At 44.2% G+C, this 23,813-nt stretch overlaps 1 protein-coding gene across 2 annotated transcripts; it reads left to right on the top strand.

The window, feature by feature from the left end:
• The first annotated feature begins 3,720 nt into the window (after positions 1-3,720).
• Positions 3,721-18,429, top strand: LOC111962501 (chaperone Ric-8B-like). 2 transcript variants are annotated; one of them, XM_023985635.2, is made up of 10 exons: positions 3,721-3,938; positions 4,827-4,874; positions 4,986-5,606; positions 7,476-7,570; positions 11,632-11,782; positions 12,015-12,113; positions 12,419-12,563; positions 12,716-12,860; positions 13,165-13,284; positions 17,867-18,429. In XM_023985635.2, the coding sequence occupies exons 1-10, from the start codon at positions 3,855-3,857 to the stop codon at positions 17,973-17,975; spliced, it is 1,617 nt and encodes a 538-aa protein (XP_023841403.1). In that variant the 5' UTR covers positions 3,721-3,854; the 3' UTR covers positions 17,976-18,429. The 2 variants fall into 2 exon arrangements, with proteins under 2 accessions (XP_023841403.1, XP_023841404.1); XM_023985636.2 differs by having other exon boundaries at positions 3,722-3,938; positions 12,018-12,113.
• The last annotated feature ends 5,384 nt before the right edge of the window (positions 18,430-23,813 follow it).

Raw genomic sequence — 23,813 nt, 5'->3', positions numbered from 1 at the left:
ACGGCAAGTGCGGGGAGCTGGCACAGAACGCACCGGGCTGTGGATGCGCACTGGAGACACAGTGCGTATCACCGCAAAACATGGTGCCTGACCGGCCACGCGCTCCCCACGGTGAGTACGGGGAGTTGACTCTGGTTCAAACCCTGGCTCCGCCAACAACCCCGTGTGCCCCCCCCCAAAAAAATAATTTGCCTCTCGGGCTTCCGTCGTGGCCGCGAACCCCGGTTTCGTCGTTSTTGCTCCTTCGCTGCTTCCGTCTGCTTCCACGGCAGGCCTTCGTATCTTTCCAAGACTTCCTCCCAAGTCCAGGWTATTCTCTCCTCAACCTCCTCCAAAGACCAGGATGCCATCTCCTCCCGGGCACGCTGCTTGGTCCAGTTGTGGTGGGATCTTCTGTCACGATCGTTGTTGGAAGGATGGTCGGACCAAGATGCAGCGTGGGGTAGGTTTAATTTATGATAACCGGCACAAAAACAAGAAAGAGTAACAAACGAAACGTTCAGCTTTGTAGTGCTACAAAAACATGATCCCACAAACGACAGGTGGGAAAAGGCTGCCTAAATATGATCCCCAATCAGAGACAACGATAGACAGCTGCCTCTGATTGGGAACCATACCAGGCCAACAAAGAAATAGAAAACATAGATTGCCCACTCTAGTCACACCCTGACCTAACCAAATAGAGAATTAAAAGGATCTCTAAGGTCAGGGCGTGACAATAGGCCCAAGGCTGAGACAATAAGAAAACAGAATAAATTCAACCACAAATTTGTTTCATTACAAAACCGGAAATCAATATCTGTCTGGTTAAGTCCACAAAACATATTGCATGTAACAAACAGTTACATGACCTACAGCATGGTCAAGCAAGATAACATCTCCGACATTTTCGGACTACTAAAAACGTTTGATTTAGAACCACGGAGAGTTACCGCAAGATGTAAAGAAAACAGGAGCTGCCTCCAGTATTCCAGCACCATTTCAACTTCAACATAATCTAATCAGCTATGCTTAGTCTAATACAGTGACAACTAAAAGATACCAAAAATGATTTAGTCCAATCAACATAAGCTAAATAGGATGTGGCTGTCCATGGTACTGATTTCTGTGTGTGTGTGTTTGTGTGTGTGATGTGCGTGCAAGTAGAAAAAGCATGTTGACTCACGCTACTCGTAGAGAAATGCCAATGCCATCCTCCTCTTTCATGTTGCCTAAATGGTCTATGACTGTCATACAGTACACATTTTTAGTTTTTGTTGTCCTAGGCTATCTGGCTAAAATGCTTGCTCGCTAGCCTAACTTTCTTTCATGGGAAACATTACGCCAGGCCAGCTCGTAAACATTAGCATACTACATCTAGCTACATGTTGAACTTCCATCCTCTCAGGCCAGGGGAACAATATGAACTCATGGTTGGCCAGAGTGGAGAATTCAGTAAAACCAAATCCCTATCTCCATCCATGGCTAATTTAGGAAAGGGGGAGGATGATTTTAGCTAGCTAGCTAGCCACCAGAGGACAACGACACGAGATGCAACAATTCAAGTTTTTTTCTGTCAATGACGTTTGGCTTCTGATGTAATTGGTCTGAAGCCAAATCCAAACTGGCATCYCTTGACACTTTTTTTTGGTGGATTAAGGACCATTCACAGCTGAGGTCACTCAGTTTAGCCCAATTGTGATTGGCTATAATGAAATTATTATTTTTTATCAAGGGAGGCCAAATGCTCACTGGCTTCCCTTGCATTCAATGCTACGGGCATCAACAATGTCATACTCTTTTAGACCAGACAGCATCAGATAGATAGGCTACACATACCGTTCACAAATCAGAGAGATAGGTAGGAGCAAACCCATGTAATGCTTTGTAGGTTAGCAGTAAAACCTTAAAATCAGCTCTAGCCTTAACAGGAAGCCAATGTAGAGAGGCTAGCACTGGAGTAATATGATCAAACTTTTTTGGTTCTAGTCAGGATTCTAGCAGCCGTGTTTAGTACTAACGGAAGTTTATTTAGTGCTTAAATCGAGTAGCCGGAGAGTAGAGTATTGCAGTAATCTCATCTAGAAGTGACAAAAGCATGGATTCGTTTTTCTGCATCATTATTGCACAAAATATTCAGATTTTTGCAATGTTACGAAGATGGAAAAAAGCTGTCCTTGAAATATTCTTGATATGWTTGTCAAAAGAGAGATCAAGCTTYCCTGCCTATCCTGAACAACGCAACAATTTATTTCTTATTTTTATATTTTGGCAACTCCATTGCAATTCCCCAGGTCTCAACTCCGACTTTTCAGCATTAGGCTATGAATGATTTGTGATGTCATTTTTATGACCATGTTATGCCCTTGATTCTGTGATCTACTGGCCAGTATTGAAAATGCCTGGAGTGTAGATAGACAAAGACAATTGAACACGAGCAGATCTGATTAGGCCTACAGTGAACATAGATACAGATAACAGGAGGCAGGAAATGCATAAATAATTCATAGACATACATGAGAGATAAGCGCTGCCTATTCTACATAATGATGACAAGCGCGTGCATAGACCTTTTCATATCAAAGTCTGTCGGCAGTATGGTTAGTAGGGCAAAGAAGACAAGACAAAACCCCATTAAAATAAAAATGTAGTAATATTGACGCACTTTTACTGTACATCATTGCACGTCTTGAACGCCGCGTGCACTCGTTCGATGAGAATGTGACGTTTACAGTTGAAAGTTGAAACACGAAAGAGGGGTGTAGCTAGCCCATAGAGAATGATAGAGGCCTCTAGTGGCCAAACATTGTGGGCGTCTACCATGCTTCCGCTATTTTAAAGTAGTCAAAGTAGTCAACAGTGTGAGGATTCCTATGGGTTGTAGACTCAATGGTGAGTCATGGGTAATTGCATACATGGAGTGTGTCTGAAAGTGGGAGTGGCAAAAGAAGAGGGTGGATCTACCAAATCCACTAATTGGGCAGATTTGTTTTAGCTCAGGAATGTTTTACCTGGCTGATTGGGCTGCAATGACGAGTTGATTGTTGACAATTGTAGAATGTTAGCAAAGTCTAACCCTAACCCTTTTGTTATTAGTAAGCATTTTACGGTAAGATTGTATTTATTTATTTATTTAACCTTTATTTAATTTAACTAGGCTTGTCAGTTAAGAACAAATTCTTATTTACAATGATGGCCTACCCCGGCCAAACCCTAACCCGGATGACTCTGGGCCAATTGTGCGCAGCCCTATGGGACTCCCAATAACGTCCGGTTGTGATACAGCCTGGAATCGAACCAGGGTCTGTAGTGACGCCTCTAGCACTGAGATGCAGTACCTTAGACTGCTGTGCCACTTGGCGCAAGTGACAAATACAATTTGATTTGATTTCCTAAACTTATCCTCATTCTCCTAACCTGCCACTTTAATTTAGCTAACATCCTGCATTAGTTCTCCTAACCTGCCACGTTAATTATCCTAACCTGCTACATTAGCTCTCTTAACCTGCTATGTAAACATTAAGCTGACCGGCAGTGCCCTTGGCTATGGCCGGTCTAACCAATKACAGAGCCCTGATGTTACATTACACCCACCACTGTTGATCCACCCACTTTTTTTGCAACGCCCACTTTCAGACACAGTCCAGACACAGATTCAGACACAGTATGCATTTAACCATACTTGTCAATGTCCTCACCATGCTGTCACATACGCTATTGTGGCACAGATATAAACATGAGTCCTCTATCTATCTCTATGAGCTAGCCTAACCGGAGCCAGCTGTGTCAGATGAATAGAGAGAAATAGGGTGTCATTTGTTCAGAAACTTACTCTAACGTTACAATTATTGAATTGTCATCGAAATATTTGAATAATGGATTTAAACAGTATCCTGTTGCAGCTTGAAACTGACAATGAAGAGGACATTGAAAGGCTTTTGCACCAGTACAACGGAGAGGTGGGTGGGATTCTCCTCGCTTTGACGTCTACCAAAACAAAGTCATTAGCTAGCTAATTTAACTTGCTAGCTAGCCATCTAAAAACATTTACAGAATCATAGCTGCTAAAATGAATACTAAAACGATATGTCTAGCTAGAACTTGCATGTCCCCTCTTTGCATGGAATCAACGAGTTTAATGCCCATTGCTGTGTTGCAGGAAGTGATTAGCATATTTTCATCATGGCTTGGGTGCTGCTAGTTGGTTGGGTGGTGTTGTCCAAATATTGCAGGGTATCTCTTGCTAACCATGTGTGCATGCAATGACAGCATGCTTAATGTTATTTGGTAGCTAGTTAACTTTACAGTTTAATTATATTTTGTGTATCTAGCTCCCATTTAGTAACAGCTATTGCAGCGCTTCCTGCTGTGACTTGAGCTTGGTAGCCAACGCGGTTGGCTGTCACTTATACCCAGAACAGAGGATGCTGATGGAAGGAGCTATAGGAGGATGGGCTCATTGTAATGGCTGGAATGGAATAAATGGAAACCACTTTAGACTGTTCCAATTTATTATATTCCAGCCATTACAAACAGCCCATCCTCCTATAGCTCTTACCACCATCCTCTGACTGAGAGTGTCTGATAGGATATAATTTGCATTACGATCTTATAGGTAATGCACTCGTAGTTCTGATCAGTTTGCACATCTCTAGTTATCAACGACCAGCAGCCTCTTTTGCTTATCTGTTACTGTATTTTAGAAGCAATTTTTTTTTACAGATAACATTACTGAGAATATGCTACTTTCTTCATGCACTGTTGCATAGATGAAGGTGACAAAGCACATTTAGCAAAGGAATATGCATTTGACTTTTGTCTCATTGGGCATTGTTTTGTATTTTCAGAATAATCTAACATTCACCTTTGACCCAAAAGGGGAGGATCTACGAAGTGTAAGTAAACGCTCTTTGCATTGTCTGATGCTTTACTTTCACTTATAGCCTGATGCTTCTGCTCCCTTGTGTGTTTGATGGTGAACCAACAGTCTCTCTCTCCCTATGCAGAGGCTGTGTCAGGGCCTACTGACTGTGCTGGGGAGGCAGGTTGGGCCCCGCTGTCAGAGTACCTGCCTGGAGACCCTCCGCATTCTGTCCCGAGACAAGCGGGTCCTGGGCCCTGTGGAAACCCAGGAGGGCATGCTGGTCCTGGCCGGGCTGGCACGGTTGCGGGGGGGAGCGGAAGGGGGTGACAGCCTGCAGGGGGAGGTCCAGATAGAGGAAAAAGAGAGGGTAGTGGTGGAGGCCCTCAAGTGCCTGTGTAACGTGGTGTTCAACAGCGCAGCGGCGCAGCAGGTGGGCGCCGACGTGCAGCTGGCACGGGGTCTGTGTGCCCGCCTGCACGCCGCCCGCACTGGGCGCCACGAGGTGGGCCTGTTCTCTCTGCGCCTGCTCTTCCTGCTCTCTGCGCTGCGACCAGACGTCCGGGGGGCACTCCGGAGGGAGCTGCGTGCCGTGGGGCTCCTCAAAGAGGTGCTGGAGTGTACCCTGGATGTACGCTGGGTGGGCCCCTACGAGGCGGCCCCTCCGGACCCCCAGGCCCTGCCCATCCCTGCTGAAGACAACGAGAGGGCCATGGAGGCCCTGAAAGCCCTGTTCAACCTCACGCTGTCTGACACTAGCGACGAGGTGAGTTTACACGGTTACTCATTGTCTGTTAAACATTGTTTTTCTGCTTTGGAGTTGTTTCCTTTATAAAGAGGATATGTACTCAGTATTTGTAATGTACACTCACCGGACAGTTTATTAGGTTCACGAAAATGGATCACGTGGCCGTGGCTTGCTATGTAAAGCAGACAGACGGGCATCGAGGCATTCAGTTACTGTTCGATTAAACATTAGAATGGGCCAAACAAGTGACGTAAGTGACTGAGTGTGGTATGATCGTCGGTCCAGGTGCGGCGGATCCAGTGTCTCAGAAAAAGCCCTCTGGGCTTTTCACGCATGACACTGTCTAGGGTTTACAGAGAATCATGCGACAAACAAAAAACATCCAGTCAGCAGCAGTCCTGTGGGTGAAAACAGCTTGTTGATGGAGAGGTCGAAGGACAATGGCAAGAATCGTGCAAGCTAACAAACCACAAACAGACAAATAATGGTGCAGTACAGTGGTGTGCAGAACGGCATCTTGGAACGCACAACTCGTCGATCCTTGTCACAGATGGGTTATTGCAGCAGATGACCACACCGGGTTCTACTCCTATTAGCTAAAAACAAGAAGAAGCGGCTCCAGTGGGCACACGATCACCAACACTGGACAATTGAGTGGAAAAGCAATGCCTTGTCTGACGAATGCTGGTTCCTGTTGCGTCATGCTGATGGCAGAGTCAGGATTTGGTACAGGCTGTGGCGGTGGTGTACTGGTGTTGGAATGTTTTCCACGCACATTTTAGGTCCCTTGATACCAATTGAGCAACAAACGTTTCTGACACCTTGTACAATCCATGCCCAAAGAATTCAGGCTGGTCTGGAAGCAAAGGTGGTTCCGAGCCGGTACTAGATGGGTGTACCTAATAAACTGTGTGTATGTGTGTATTCAGAGCTCACAGAAGGCTAGACACTGCAGCCATGAGCACAGTGCATGTGTTTAGAGATACTGCATGAACATAAATGCATTGCATCGCCCTGGCTGTGGACACATCTCCTTTACATCTCCCCTGTGAATATTTCGAATTCAGCATTGAAGCCACCAAACTTTGCATGCTTTGGTTGAAGGCTACTATTTAACAATAGTGWATCAACAAGACTTGGCTTTGTTGAGTGACTGTTGATGTTAGCTCATGGGAACGGACAGCTTCTCGATCCCTTAATGGAAAGCCCTAACTAAACCTATGCAGCAATATGAGGTTTATCAGCGATCTGACCTCGCTTAAGCCACTTTGGCACCTTCACAACTTTCTCGATTAGCCATTGGGGGCTAGTGAAATTCTTATGTCACTCAGCCCATTCAGCATTCGCTCAACCTATAGCATCACAGAATGAAGAGGGACACGTCCCCCTGCTAAATCAAGATATGAATCTGTTGGATCTGGTAATGAATGTCTCAGTGATATGACATGCCAATCGTGTCTTTGATGGTTATTTATTTGAGAATAGTTCTCTAATTCAGGCTGGTTAGGAGAGCTGTCTGCTTTAACTGCTAGCTCGTATTGTGCTTCAATTTGTCCAAATACATTTTCTCCATGCTTGCCTCTCACCATTGTAGCTGACATCTTGTTGAGTCTCTCCCACCTCAGCGTTAATCAGAATAGCCCTGTGTTCACCTCAAAAGTCAATCCCACATGCTCATTTGCATGGCATGGAAAGCCTGTGAGTCAGGTTTTAGGTCTGACCTCAATCTCCATAGTAAGTCTCTTTCGCTCTTTTTTTTCTACCCACTTCTGCCACAGCAAATTTTATCATGCTTACCCCTACTTGCTTAGACCCTCCCCTCCTTTTGTTTTAACCAGTGAAATGCTTCTGTGAGGATCATGCTGTTGTACATCCTTCATTTGATAGGATGGTGACCACCAGCTCCGCCTCATCACCGCCATCATGCGCCATCTATTGATGCTAAAGACTCAGACAGAGGACAAAACAGAGGAAGCACACAGGTTGGAAACCCTTCTGCTCATTGCTCTCCACACAACAGAGCTGAACTGCATKCTTAAAGTATCAAAATATATTAAAGTATATCGAGGGGAGTTAGTATCCTTGCCTGTTTTTAAGACTGATTGACGACACTGTTTTGTGATAGCTGCAGTTGTTTCTAATCTTCAAATGTATCTAACTTGTCTTGTGTGTATTTTTTTTTTCTTGTAATATTTTATGTATACGCTGCTATTTTCCTGTTTTGCCTTCTTGCCAGGTCGCCCTCACAAAATAGGTTTTTAACCTCCAATGGGTCTTACCTGGTTAACTTCTCTGCGCTACGGATCCCTTTAGCGGGATCATTTTCCTAAACAACCGCTGAATTGCAGGGCGCAAAATATTACTAAAAATATTTATTATCATGCAATCACAAGTGAAATATACCAAAACACAGCTTAGCTTGTTGTTAATCCACCTATCGTGTCAGATTTTGAAAATATGCTTTACAGCGAAAGAAATCAAAGCTTTTGTATCAATCAATGCTAGAACAGTTAGCCCCAAATTAGCATGGTCACGAAAGTCAGAAAAGCAATAGAATGAATCGCTTACCTTTGATAATCTTCGGATGTTTGCACTCACGAGACTCCCAGTTACACAATAAATGTTATTTTTGTTCGATAAATATTACTTTTATTAAAAAAAAACCGCCATTTGGGTTGCGCGTTATGTTCAGAAAACCAAAGCCTCGTTCCGTTCGACGAAAATTCCAAAAAGTATCCGTAATGTTCGTAGAAACATGTCAAATGTTTTTTATAATCAATCCTCAGGTTGTTTTTAACAAACATAATCTATAATATTTCGACCGTAACCTATTCAATAAAAGAGAGAAAGAAAATGGAGAGCTACCCCTCTCGCGCACAGGAACTAATCATAGGACACCTGACTACTTTTGAAAAATGTCGCTCATTTAAAAAAAAAAAAAGCCTGAAACTATGTCTAAAGCCTGGTCACAGCCTGAGGAAGCCATTGGAAAAGGAATCTGGTTGATACCCCTTTAAATGGAAAAAAGACGGGCAAGGAAACACAGATAGAAATTTTAAAAAATCACGTACGGGTTAGATTTTCTCAGGTTTTCGCCTGCAGAATCAGTTTTGTTATACTCACAGACAATATTTTGACAGTTTTGGAAACTTTGGAGTGTTTTCTATCCTAATCTGTAAATTATATGCATATTCTACGATCTGGACCTGAGAAATAGTCCGTTTACTTTGGGAACGTTATTTAAAAAAAAATAAAAAATAAAATCTGACCCCTAGCGTCAAGAGGTTAACTTCTTATGGGCAGGTGGGACGGTAGCGTCCCACCTGGCCAACATCCGGTGAAATTGCAGAGCGCGAAATTCAAAACCATGAAAAACATATTTCAACCAGGCAGGTGCGACACAAAAGTCAGAAATAGCGATATAAAAAATGCCTTACCTTTGATCTTCTTCTGTTGGCACTCCAAAAGGTCCCAGTTACAGTGGGGAGAACAAGTATTTGATACACTGCCGATTTTGCAGGTTTTCCTACTTACAAAGCATGTAGAGGTCTGTCATTTTTATCATAGGTACACTTCAACTGTGAGAGACGGAATCTAAAACAAAAATCCAGAAAATCACATAGTATGATTTTTAAGTCATTAATTTGCATTTTATTGCATGACATAAGTATTTGATCACCTACCAACCAGTAAGAATTCCGGCTCTCACATTGACCTGTTAGTTTTTCTTTAAGAAGCCCTCCTGTTCTCCACTCATTACCTGTATTAACTGCACCTGTTTGAACTCGTTACCTGTATAAAAGACACCTGTCCACACACTCAATCAAACAGACTCCAACCTCTCCACAATGGCCAAGACCAGAGAGCTGTGTAAGGACATCAGGTGAAATTGTAGACCTGTACAAGGCTGGATGGGCTACAGGACAATAGGCAAGCAGCTTGGTGAGAAGGCAACAACTGTTGGCACAATTATTAGAAAATGGAAGAAGTTCAAGATGACGGTCAATCACCCTCGGTCTGGGGCTCCATGCAAGATCCACCTCGTGGGGCATCAAATGATCATGAGGATGTGAGGGATCAGCCCAGAACTACACGGCAGGACCTGGTCAATGACCTGAAGAGAGCTGGGACCACAGTGCTCAAAGAAAACCATTAGTAACACACTACGCCGTCATGGATTAAAATCCTGCAGCGCACGCAAGGTCCCCCTGCTCAAGCCAGCGCATGTCCAGGCCCATCTGAAGTTTCCAATGACCATCTGGATGATCCAGAGGAGGAATGGGAGAAGGTCATGTGGTCTGATGAGACAAAAATAGAGCTTTTTGCTCTAAACTCCACTCGCCGTGTTTGGAGGAATAAGAAGGATGAGTACAACCCCAAGAACCACCATCCCAACCGTGAAGCATGGAGGTGGAAACACATTCTTTGGGGATGCTTTTCTGCAAAGGGGACAGGACGACTGCACCGTATTTGAGGGAGGATGGATGGGGCCATGTATCGCGAGATCTTGACCAACAACCTCCTTCCCTCAGTAAGAGCATTGAAGATGGGTCGTGGCTGGGCTTCCAGCATGACAACGACCCGAAACACACAGCCAGGGCAACTAAGGAGTGGCTCCGTAAGAAGCATCTCAAGGTCCTGGAGTGGCCTAGCCAGTCTCCAGACCTGAACCCAATAGAAAATCTTTGGAGGGAGCCGAAAGTCCGTATTGCCCAGCGACAGCCCCGAAACCTGAAGGATCTGGAGAAGGTCTGTATGGAGAGTGGGCCAAAATCCCTGCTGCAGTGTGTGCAAACCTGGTCAAGAACTACAGGAAACGTATGATCTCTGTAATTGCAAACTAAGGTTTCTGTACCAAATATTCAGTTCTGCTTTTCTGATGTATCAAATACTTATGTCATGCAATAAAATGCAAATTAATTACTTAAAAATCATACAATGTGATTTTCTGGATTTTTGTTCCTTTTAGATTCCTTCCTCACAGTTGAAGTGTACCTATGATAAAAATGACAGACCTCTACAGCTTTGTAAGTAGGAAAACCTGCAAAATCGTCAGTGTATCAAATACTTGTTCTCCCCACTGTATATCACAAATGGTCCTTTTGTTTGATAATGTCCTTCTTTATATCCATAAAAACTCAGTTTAGCTGGTGCGCTTCAGTCAATAATCTACCCAGTTTCCTCCATCAAAATGCATACAAAATGAATCCCAAACATTACTAATAAACTTTTCCAAACAAGTCAAACAACGTTTATAATGAAACCTTAAGTACCCTAATACGGAAATAAACGATCAAATTTAAGACGGAGAATCGTAACCTTGTGAGAACTTACAGAAAGTCCGTGTTGCCCAGCAACAGGCCCAAAACATCACTGCTCTAGAGGAGATCTGCATGGAGGAATGGGCCAAAATACCAGGAACAGTGTGTGAAAACCTTGTGAAGACTTACAGAAAACGTTTGACCTCTGTCAAATTTTGCCAACAAAGGGTATATAACAAAGTATTGAGATAAACTTTTGTTATTGACCAAATACTTATTTTCCACCATAATTTGCAAATAAATTCATAAAAAATCCTACAATGTGATTTTCTGGATTTTCTTCCCCTCATTTTGTCTGTCATAGTTGAAGTGTACCTATGATGAAAATTACAGGCCTCTCATCTTTTTAAGTTGGAGAACTTGCACAATTGGTGGCTGACTAAATACTTTTTTGCCCCACTGTATATGGCATTGTCTTATCTGGACATCTCGTTGATGGGAATTAATGACAAAGCTTTCTTTAGAAGGATATACGAGAATGTTTGGCTAGATAGTGGCACTTAAGGAGTGTCATGTAGAAGTGATTGATGATACACCCCGTGGCCCTATGGATTCTGTTGTTGTATCCCTCTGGTCACGGGGGTTTAGCCCATTGTCCAGACTCCAGAGTAGACCTTTAGTACTAGTCTGTTTATACTGAGGAATTGGGTAACCATTTCTAAATGACCATTCATAATAACCAGTACATTAACCACTTTCCTTCCTTCTTCCTTCTCCTCCAGCCACGCGATCAATTTGCTTAGTAACCTGCCTGTGTCTTGTCTGGATGTGCTGATTGATTTGCCCGTCCAGGGGGGCCAGGAGGAGTACAGCGGGAAGAACATGGACATTGTGCAGGTGCTACTGGACTTCATGGAGAAGAGGATAGACAAGGTAAGAACAGGTGGACCAGAGACATTGTTGCCTATTTGAGATCGACTACATTGCGGTCAGCAAATCAAAAGATGTGGAAATCCTGGCCATCCTATTAGTAGCTGTCCACACACCATAGAAATAGAATTGCCTTAATTCCTGAATAATTAGCATTTCTATGAACCACACCTCTGCTACAGTGCCTCTGTGGGAATGCTTGTCGTCACACGCCTCATGTGTGCCACATTCCAAGCAGGGCGCCAACTACAAAGAGGGGCTGACCCCAGTTCTCAGCCTGCTGACCGAGGGCTCCAGGTACCACAGGGAGATCCGCAGATACATCAAGACACAGGTACTGGAGTGGGAGTGGTTTCGGACAAACGCACTTTCTGTGTATTTTGTAATCTGTCCTGATCCTGACACACAAAGTGATGCCAAATTTAAGATCTTTAAAACCTCTTCTTGAGTGGGATATAAAATGCATATTGATGACAGATCTTGGTGACATCTCATGATGATATTGTTAAAACATGTCTTCTAACTAAATCCAGCTGTGACGCATCATGCGCTGGCCTGATTACTCCGTTCAGAAGTCTAGTGTACTACCGTGTTAGTTTTCATTGTGGCTCAGCCGCCATTGGCTGTGTGTGTTTCCAGGTGCTGCCCCCTCTGAAGGAGGTCAAGGTCCGGCCGGAGATCGGGTCCACCGTCAGGAACAAGCTGGTGCGTCTCATGACCCACGTGGACATGGGTGTGAAGCAGAGCGCAGCAGAGTTCCTATTTGTCCTCTGCAAAGAGAACGGTGAGAGAGCGAAAGAGGGAGATGGAGCACGCTGTATGAGTTGGCAAAGTTGAGTTTCACACTGAAATGTGTTAATGTCAATGCAACCCTGATGTATGAGTCCTACATACTGTAGTGTTGTACTGATCCCCTGCCCCCCTCTATTCTTCCAGTGGACAACCTGTTGAAGTACACAGGGTATGGTAACGCAGCAGGACTCCTGGTGGCTCGAGGCCTGCTGGCAGGGGGGCGAGGAGAGACAAAGTATTCAGATGACGAAGACTCCGACACTGAAGAGTACAAATCGGCWAAACCTTTGTGAGTAGGCAGGAGATTTAAATATAGGACCATAGACACGTATGCATTGATTTGAATTGCTAAATGTAGGGATGAAATGTTGGGTTGGCTTTAGGGTGTGTCATTGAAGTGACCAGTATATTGATTTTACTTTTAACTACAGCATAATCCATAGGGCCAAGTGGTGTATCATCAATCACTTTTACATGACACCCCTTCTGTGATACACTCGATCTAAAACATTCAGGACAGCCTAGCATTGGGTCATAATCACCGAAGTCTTCCCTCTGTCTTATCTGTTCTGTTGTCTCTCTGTCTGTCTCAGCATCAACCCCATCACGGGCCACGTGGAGGAACCCTTGCCTAACCCCATAGAAGAGATGACTGAGGAGCAGAAAGAGTACGAGGCCCAGGAACTAGTCAACATGTTCGACAAGTTGTCAAGGTAAGCCAACCACCATACAACCTCATCATGTATGAATGCAACAACAACCGCTATGTTTGCCATAGTAACTCATTGTAACACTCTATGCCAGATGATTAACCTCTCTGGACTATACAGCTGTGTATCCTGTTTGAATGATCCCCTATGGCTTATTATTTATCCCCCTAAACCTGAACGTCTGCGGTCTTCATTCACACTGACCTTTCCTTAGCGAACAGAACCTAGCGCTAGTCAAAGAATGATGCGGATGAGAGGCTGAGCGACACTGAGTGCGCTCCCTGCCAACCAGTTCATTAGAGAAAGAATCTCCTGCCGTTAGCCCTGGTGCGCAATTAGGCCCCGGCCTTAACGCCGCCTCTGTCCCTGCATTCAGCTGGAGTCGGTGGAAGCCGTCGGCATGTCGCTGCAGCATCATTACCAGCACGCCATTAATTAGCGTCCTAATTAGACCACACAGTGGGGTCGGCAGCCATCGGCTCCTTTCTACTCCTTTATGTGGCGCTTTGTCAGGGTTTATAATAACATATACGTGTCTACCTCCCTTTATTCAGCTTTCTCATTCAGCCCAGGAGCCAAACATTGTCTGCTAACTGACAGGGGAGTGGGACTGAGACATAGGTACAATTATAGAGGGAGGCATGGGGGTGGAGGGCTGAATACATTTACAGGCACAAGAAAAGCTGACATTGTCATTGTTCAGCCACAGAGTGGGGGTTGAGTCGTAATGAGACGCGTGTGCCTGTCTACAAGAGGCAGATTCCTTTCCTCTAAAGCCAGATCCATCCTCCTCTTGTATCTCTATTCTGCTGTGTTTCGATCGGTGTCAAGGAGACATAGCGAAGAGGGAGAGGTTCATGACAGGTTGCATCCCAAATGGCACCCTATTCCCTATATAGTGCACTACTTTTGACCAGGGCTAATACTATATAGGGATTAGGGTGCCATTTGGGATGCACCCACAGTCGCCAGCCACTGCCCTACCTACCCAACATCCCACGATGGGCTCTCAGGAGATGGCTCATGGCCCCGTAAGAATGTGCTTTCTGTTGCTGCTTAACTGCTCCTACAATTAACACATGCTCAGAGTCTGACCCCCTACACACGCACCCTCCCTCATAGTTACAACTGCTGGTCTATGTCCTCAGTGCAGAGTGGGGAACAGGACGTGATGCACCATGGGTCCTGGATGGCAGGGAGCTTGGCCCCAGTGATTTACTGGACTGTACACACTACCCTCTATAGCGCCTTGCGGTAGGATGCCAAGCAGTTGCAATACCAAGGGGTGATGCAGCCCGTCAAGATGCTCTCAATAGTGCAGCTGTAGAACTTTGAGGCGTTGTCGTGCATTCTTTGCGACTGTGTTGGTTTATATGGACCATGACAATTCCTTAGTGATGTGGACACAGAGGAACTTGATGCTCTCGACCCACACCACTACAGCCCTGTCGTTGTGGATTGGGGCGTGCTCGTTCATCTGTTTCTTGTAGTCCACAATCAGCTCCTTTTGTCTTGATGACGTTGAGGGAGAGATTGTTGTCCTGGCACCACCCTGCCAGGTCAATGACCACCTCCCTATAGGCTGTCTCATCACTGTCGGTGATCATCAGCTAGCTGTTGAACTATTTGAGGATCTGGGGACCCAACTTTCTTGGTGTGTTTGGACCATGATAGTTTGTTGGTGAGGTGGACACCAAGGAACTTGAAACCCTCGACCCGCTCCACTTCAGCGTATTCGGCCCTCCTTTTCCTGTAGTCCATGATCATCTCCTTTGCCTTGCTCATCTTGAGGGAGAGGTTGTTGTCCAGGCACCACACTGCCAGGTCTCTGACCACCTCCCTATAGGCTGTCTCATCACTGTCGGTGATCATCAGCTAACTTAATTATGGTGTTGGAGTCGTGCGAGGCCACAAAGTCGTGGGTGAACTGGGAGTACAGGAGGGGACTAAGCACTCACCCCTGAGGGGCCCCCGTGTTGAGGGCCAGCGTGGCGGATGTGTTGTTGCCTACCCTCACCACCTGGAGCCGGCCAGTCAGAAAGTCCAGCATCCAGTTGCAGAGGGAGGTGTTCAGTCCCAGGGTCCCGAGCTTACTGATAAGCTTGGGGGGCACTATGGTGTTGAATGCTGATCTATAGTCAATGATAAGCGTTCTCATGTAGGTGTTCCTCTTAACCAGTTGGGAGTGGGCAGTGTGGACAATCGAGGTTGTGCAATCTGTGGATCTGTTGGGGCGGTATGTGAATAGGAGTGGGTCTTAGATGATGGTGTTGTGAGCCATGACCAGCCTTTCAAAGCATTTCATTGCTACAGGGACTATGGTGGTCTGCTTGAAACATGTAGGTATTACAGACTGGGTCAGGGAGAGGRTGAATATGTCAGTGAAGACACTTGCCAGCTGGTCAGCGCATGTTTTGAATACATGTCCTGGTAATCTGTCTGTAAACCCTGTGGCCTCGACTACGGTGCCAGATCAGTCGCCAGGAACAGCTGGTGATCTCAGGCATGGTTCTGTGTTGCTTGCCTCGAAGCAAGCATAGAAGGAATTTACGTACGTACGCTCACTGTGGGGAGGACATCGTCAATGCACTTATTATTGAAGCCGGTGACTGTGGTAAACTCCTCAATGTTATCGGATGAATCCTGGAACGTATTCCAGTCCGTGCTAGCAAAACATTCCTGTAGTTTAGCATCCACTTTCATCGAACAACTTCCGTATTGAGCGCGTCACTGATACTTCCTGTTTGAGTTTTAGCTTGTAAGCAGGAATCTGGAGGATAGAGTTATGGACAGATTTGCCAAATTGAGGGCGAGGGAGAGCTTTGTATGCATTTATGTGTGTAAAGTAAAGGTGATCTAGTTTGGTTTTGCCTCTAGTTGCACAGGTGACATGCTATTAAAAATGAGGTAAGACAGATATCAGTTTCCCTGCGTTAAAATCACTGCTGCCTCTGGATGTGCATTTTCTTGTTTGCATATGGCCCTATACAGCTCGTTGATTGCGATCTTAGTGTCAACATRGGTTTGTGGTGGTAAATAGACAGCTACAAAAACTCTTGGTAAATAGTATGGTCTGCAGTTTATCTTGAGGTATTATAACTCAGGCAAGCAAAACCTTGAGACTTCATTAAGATTAGAGTTTGCACAGCGGCTGTTGTTAACAAATAGACCCACACACCTCCCCCTTAACCTTACCCGAAGCTGCCGTTTGGTCTCAACGATGCATATAAAAACCAGATAGATGTATATTTTCTATGTCCTTGTTCAGCCACTACTCCAAGAAACATAGGATATTACAGTTATTCAGGTTCTGTTGATAGGATAGTCTCGAACGGAGCTTGTCCAGTTTGTTCTCTATTGATTGTACGTTCGCCAATAGAATTCTGTCTGAAACTGTCTGAGAGATGCTGAAGTGTTCTTGGAAACCGTTTGGTTGTGTTACTGTTTTCAGTGCGTCTGTTTTTCGGAAGTAGGCTAAACCTAAAATGTAGGTTTAGTATATATTACTAWATTACAAATATTACTTGGCTCACCTCCCTGTCTTACCAAGACTTCTTTATCATAGTCCTCCTGAGCTTTACTCTGTTTTTTGAGGGAGGAACCAGGAATGATATGTTCATTTGTGTTTGAATAGTGCAAATGGGGCCTTGGTTTTAAGGCTTTGATTGGCTAATTCTGTGACTGATATCACATCTGAGAGGGAGCTGGTGGCACACAGTGCAGATATAATTGGATTAGGATAGAGGGCCTGGTGTGGCTTTGAGGAGTTCAGACAGAGCACTGATCCTGTAATTAAACTGATCCGCAGAAGAGGGGGGAAGGAGAGATGACCAACAAGTGTGTGTGTGTTTGAGTGAATTAAGGAGGGAAGGGCCGTCATCCAGGGTTCTTGAGTGCCGGATGTAAGAGAAAAGATGTACCACCACCACTCAACAATGGGCCTGTTTAGAAAGTGCAGAATACTTAACACAAAGGGTGTTGGGGTTCAAAGCAGCACAGGTGGATTTTGGCAACAGATTGGTCCACCAAATTAAACAAGTGGGCGTTGGACACTCCATTGTGTCATGTGGAAGAGGATGATTTRTGAATCCACACCTGGGACTAAGCATCTGCTGAATGACTAAACATGTATATATTTGTGGAATGTCCCAATTTCCTGTAAGTGTCTTTGTATGGTTCCATAACTCTTGTTTTAAGAGTTTTACTTTTCATTTTAAGAAGACTGGCCTTTACATACAGCAGCAGATTTTTGCTGTATTTGTTATGTAGTAGCTAAGCTGCATAAACTGCATCCTCTTCTCAGCTATGAGTGACTAGTGAGACTGTTTTCTCTGCACTCCCCCTCAGTTACACCTCTAACCAACAATCAGCTCCACAGTGACTATTTGTTTTCTCCTGCAGTGGTTTCCAAACTGTGTTGTGAATATCATATTCTTATGACCCCGCAAATGGACCCAAACATGTTTCTAATCACCGTCGTGTTCAATTTGTAACCTCAACTTCAGGTAGTCCCGGCCTGCTACTGTTTTCTTCCATTTGGTGCCTAGAGAATAGTGTTTGAAATGTTTTTTTCTGTGCTCCACAGGCAGCAGCTGATTAGGCCCATGGGGGTGAGGCGGGATGGCTCACTGGCGCCCCTAGAGGAGGCTCTGAGACAGCCCACGACTGACAGCTGCAGCTCAGACTCAGACTAGAGCCACTACCACCCCAGACCCCATATACCTATAATAGGCTGTGTCCAACACAGTTCCCCTTTCCTCACACCCCTGTCTGTCTGTCTTCTTCTGTCTGTCAGACTGACGGGACCTTGCCCCGGCCTTTCCTCACACCCCTGTCTGTCTGTCTGTCTGTCTGACGGGACCTTGCCCCGGCCTTCCTCACACCCTTGTCTGTCTGTCTGTCGGGACTTGCCCCGGCCTTTCCTCACACCCCTGTCTGTCTGTCTGTCTGTCTGTCGGGACCTTGCCCGGCCTTTCCTCACACCCCTGTCTGTCTGTCTGTCTGTCTGTCTGACAGGACCTTGCCCCGGCCTTCCTCACACCCCTGTCTGTCTGACTGACGGGACCTTGCCCCGGCCTTTCCTCACACCCCTGTCTGTCTGTCTGTCTGTCTGTCTGTCTGTCTGTCTCTGTCTGTCTGTCTGTCTGTCTGTCTTGTCTGTCTGTCTGTCTGTCTGTCTGTCTGTCTGTCTGTCTGTCGGTCTGTCTGTCTGTCTGTCTGTCTGTCTGTCTGTCTGTCTGTCTGTCTGTCTGTCTGTCTGTCTGTCTGTCCTGTCTGTCTGTCTGTCTGTCCTGTCTGTCTGTCGTCTGTCTGTCTGTCTGTCTGTCTGTCTGTCTGTCTGTCTGTCTGTCTGTCTGTCTGTCCTGTCTGTCTGTCTGTCTGTCTGTCTGTCTGTCTGTCTGGTCTGTCTGTCTGTCTGTCTGTCTGTCTGTCTGTCTGTTGTCCTGTCCTGTCTGTCTGTCTGTCTGTCTGTCCTGTCTGTCTGTCTGTCTGTCTGTCTGTCTGTCTGTCTGTCTGGTCTGTCTGTCTGTCTGTCCTGTCTGTCTGTCTGTCTGTCTGTCTGTCTGTCTGTCTGTCTGTCTGTCTGTCTGTCTGTCTGTCTGTCTGTCTGTCTGGTCTGTCTGTCTGTCTGTCTGTCTGTCTGTCTTCTGTCTGTCTTCTTCGTCTGTCTTATGTGTCTGTCTGTCTGTCTGTCTGTCTTTATGTGTCCTGTCAGACTGAAGGGGCCCTGCCCCATAGGCTGTTCTGTTCTCTAAAGCTGACTTATGCCTGACTTGATACGACATAGGAAAGGACAGGATTAAGGTCGAGCACATGTTCCGACCACACCATTGTTACTACTTAAATGTATGTTTATTTGATGTACCATTTCTCTGCTCAGTGTTCTCAAATTTGATAGAATGGAAGATTAGCTCTTTATCAAATTGTACTGTAAACTGTAAAGATGTGAATCACTGAAAGCATGGTAGCCGGGGTGGGGTTTGACCAAATTGTACTTGGATAAGAAATCATTCCTTAGATATAATTATGTTGATTTTGTATTTTATATGTTGAAAGTGTCAATATTTATAAGGATGAGAAGTRTTTTTTRTTCTTTTTTTTGTAACATCTAGTGCTACGATGATCAGAGTAGTAGCCACTGMTTTTMTCTTTATTTTTAATATTTTCTACATTGTAGAATAATAGAAGACATCAAAACTATGAAATAACACATGGAATCATTTAGTAACCAAAAAAGTGTTAAACAAATCAAAATWTATTTGAGATTCTTCAAAGTAGCCACCCTTTGCACTCTTGGCATTCTCTCAACCAGCTGCACCTGGAATGCTTTTCCAACAGTCTTGAAGGAGTTCCCACATATGCTGAGCACTTGTTGGCTGCTTTTCCTTAACTCTSTGGTTCAACTCATCCCAAAACATCTCAATTGGGTTGAGGTCGGGTGATTGTGGAGGCCAGGTCATATCAGATGCAGCACTCCATCATTTTCCTTCTGGGTCAAATAGCCCTTACACTTCCAGYCTGTGTGTTTTGGGTCATTGTCCTGTTGAAAAACAAATGATAGTCCCACTAAGCGCAAACCAGCTGGAATGGCGTATCGCTGCAGAATGCTGTGGTAGCCATGCTGGTTAAGTGTGCCTTGAATTCTAAATAAATCACAACAGTGTCACCAGCAAAGCCCCCCCACACCATCGCACCTGCTCATCCATGCCTCACGGTGGGAACCACACATGCGGAGATAATCCATTCACCTTCTCTGCGTCTCACAAAGACATGATGGTAGGAACCAAGAATCTCAAATTTGGACTCGGTCTAATCTCCGTTGCTCGTGTTTCTTGGCCCAAGCAAGTCTCTTTTTCTTATTGGTGTCCTTTAGTAGTGGTTTCTTTGCAGCAATTCGACCACGAAGGCCTGATTCACGCAGTCTCCTCTGAACAGTTGATGTTGATACGTGTCTGTTACTTGAACTCCTGTGAAGCATTTTTTTGGGCTGCAATTTCTGAGGCTGGTAACTCTCTAATGAACTTATCCTTTGCAGCAGAGGTAACTCTGGGTCTTCCTTTCCTGTGGTGGTCCTCATGAGAGCCAGTTTCATCATAGCGCTTTATGGTTTTTGCGACTGCACTAGAAGAACTTTCAAAGTTCTTGAAATGTTCTGCATTGACTGACGTTGATGTGGTAAAGTAATGATGGACTGTCGTTTTCTCTGAGTTTTTCTTGCCATAATATGGACTTGGTCTTTTACCAAATAGGGCTATCTTTTGTACCTTGTCACAACAACTGATTGGCTCAAACGCATTAAGGAGGAAAGAAATTCCACAAATTAACAAGGCACACCTGTTAATTGAAATGCATTCCTGGTGACTACCTCATGAAGCTGGTTTAGAGAATGCCAAGATTGTGCAAAGCTGTCAAGGCAAATGGTGGCTGCTTTTTGAAGAATCTAAAATATATTTGGATTTGTTCAAAACTTTTTTTGGGTTACTACATGATTCCACATGTGTTATTTCATAGTTCTGATATCTTCAGTATTATTCTACAATGTAGAAAATAGTAAAAATGAAGAAAAACCCTTGAATAAGTAGGTGTGTCCAAATCTTTGACTGGTACTGTCCATCGGAGTGTCTGAAGTCAATGGAGAGAAATAATGAGATGCATGAAGTCGGGCAGTAATTTAGCCACCGGTCCTATATGTATGCTTCTGAAACAGTCCAGGCAAAGGAATTATTATTATTTTATATCAGTGGACATGTATCACAGCTGTATACTGTTTATTTTAAACCTAAACTTTAGATGTTGCAATTTCTTCAAGTGTGTAATTTACTTCATAAGCACACTCAAGACCCAAGGAATAGTCAAAGCTAAAGGGAAYAACTGCAACATATTCCAATTTCCTATGGTGGCGTATTTGGATGGTTTCTGCCTTACCCATTGGACTCTTGACATTCAGAAATGTGTGTTAAAATGACTGTTTTCTAAATGTAACTTTTCATTTGCCAAAATCTGCATGGTGTTAATCTGTATGATTTTTCTATTTTGAAGATGCCATTGATTTATATATGTATAATCTACTGGTGTATATAGATACTGAGTTACATTTCCTTGAATATTATATATTGCTGCATATCGAATAGATGCATAGGCCTTCTGTACAGGTTGAGTTTATAACATTGTTGACCATCTCTCCATTTGAAGAAAATGGGATGGTTGAGGTATGGTTCTTTGGTTAGTGCACAGTACCGCTGTCTCAAGTGTGTCCCTTCGATTTTATCTGGCAGTCATGGCATGTGTGAAGGAGAGTATTCCTTTAGCTTCCTTTATACCTGGTGCTAACGTGTTCTGATTTCATCCACATTCTGATTTGAACTGGATTATCTTTCTCAGTTCAAGAAAACCACATTTTAATGGAAGGGCTATAAATATATCACCATTTAGTTAAAGGGCATCAGCAAGATTAAAATCTGTGATCATCTGGTCCCTATTCCAGTGCCTAGTCCACTACACTAGCAAGGGGAGGGCACCACTTTTTATTTTTTTCTTATATATATAGCTGTTCAGTCAGTAATTGACTACAAGCATTGCATCAACCAAAGGTTTTGCGCCACCTCATCGACTTTGCGGTCTGGCACCAAATTCCTATCATGTGACGTGGTTATCTATGTTAAACACCTATCCAAGCATTGTGAGATCTGGCAGGCATCTGCAATGTCGTCGGGCAAGAATGCCACCAAAGTCAGATTATGGGCTCTATTCAATCTGTATTGATAAAGACTTGAGGCATGTGCATACTAGGTTCGGTTTGCTCCTAGCGGAACTCGACAAGGCGAAGTGAGCGCCTGTGCCTCGCATATTCCCAAAAGACCTTCACAATAGTACTGTTTGTCCCTCTTGAGACGCCGTAGCCAGTATATATGTCCTCAATAGTCTGAATTAATCTAAAATGACTCATGTTATTCATTTTGACGTTTTTGCCTAGGAGATCTTAGTCACTCAATTTTACATCAAACTAATGTTATGTTCAGTATTTCAAGTGAAAAAACAAGTAGTCTAGTTGAATGGCAACATACTTAATTGAAGAATCCCTACTGTTGACCAATCACCGACAAAGGGATGTGAATTTAGGCTACCTCAAGAAAAAATGTGGATGAACAATGTCAAATATGCACAAACTGTTTCAGATCAGAAGCATGCAGACGCCTTTACGCGCTAGAAATGTAAAGGTCATTTTCGATTGAGCCAACATATGCAGCCTCCACGAGTGTGGGAACATTGTCTTTAACTTCCACAATACAGATTGAATAGAGCCCTAGATATGTAGTAACTACACTACATTCATGATTATGGAATGAGACATTGAGTTGGTCTCCCCTTTACTGCTATAACAGCCTCCACTCTTCTGGAAGGGTTTTCACTAGATATTGGAACATTGCTGCGGGGACTTGCTTCCATTCAGCCACAAGAGCATTAGTGAGGTCGGGCACTGATGTTGGGCGATTAGGCCTGGCTTGCAGTCGGCGTTCTAATTCATCCTAAAGGTGTTCGATGGGATTGATGTCAGGGCTCTGAGCCGGCCAGTCAAGTTCTTCCACTCTGATCGACAAACCATCTCCGTATGGACCTGACTTTGTGCATTGTCATGCTGAAGCAGGAAAGAGCCTTCCCCAAACTGTTGCCACAAAGTTGGTAGCACAGAATCGTCTAGAATGTAATTTAAGATTTCTCTTCACTGGAACTAAGGGGCCTAGCCGAACCATAAAAGACAGCCGCCAGACCAGTATTATTCCTCCACCAAACTTTAGTTGGCCCACCTTCCCTRGGGCAGGTAACGTTCTCCTGGCWTCCGCCAAACCCAGATTCATCACGCCAGAGAACGCGAAAATGTGTCATTGGCTTTGCTACTCTGATTGGTTAGAGATGATCCAATCAAAAACTTTGTACAATACCCCTAAAATGTTGATGTCACTACAAACAACTTCAATGATGGCAGTCTCAGACTGAAGTATGCAGCGAACGACAGCGCAGCAATTCATTTTGAGTCGTCAGGCAATGTCAGTTGTCCTCCGCACAAAAAAACAATGGAGCACACACACGATCACTTGGGTTCCCATTTGGAAGGAAAAAATGAGTATGTATATTTAATGTGGCTTTTTTTATATGTAAAAAAATGTCAGGCCTCTTTCAAAGTTATTAAATATGAACAATCCTGAATTGTATATTTTTAACACCACATTTTATGTACCAATCACAGAAATAGACATGATAGGACTTTGCATTTTTAGTGGAATACAACACAGAAGACAAACGCAAGGCTAAGTTTAATTTATTATTAAATATGTGTTTTTTTGTACAATTAATATAATACCGTCCTGTCCAAAATAAATCTAACCAAAAGGAATACATGAAGTATACAGTTAAAACCACAAATATGAATTTAAAGGACAATCCTTATCCTGGCGAAATTGTACATTTCTGAACCTTTCATGAGGATGATGAAAAAGGAAACTGCCCTACTAGACCATAACATTTAAAAAGGG

The sequence above is a fragment of the Salvelinus sp. IW2-2015 genome, linkage group LG4q.1:29, assembly GCF_002910315.2.
Source record: "Salvelinus sp. IW2-2015 linkage group LG4q.1:29, ASM291031v2, whole genome shotgun sequence".
In the NCBI taxonomy this organism is placed as follows: Eukaryota; Metazoa; Chordata; class Actinopteri; order Salmoniformes; family Salmonidae; genus Salvelinus; species Salvelinus sp. IW2-2015.
This window is presented reverse-complemented; position numbering and strand designations above follow the sequence as displayed.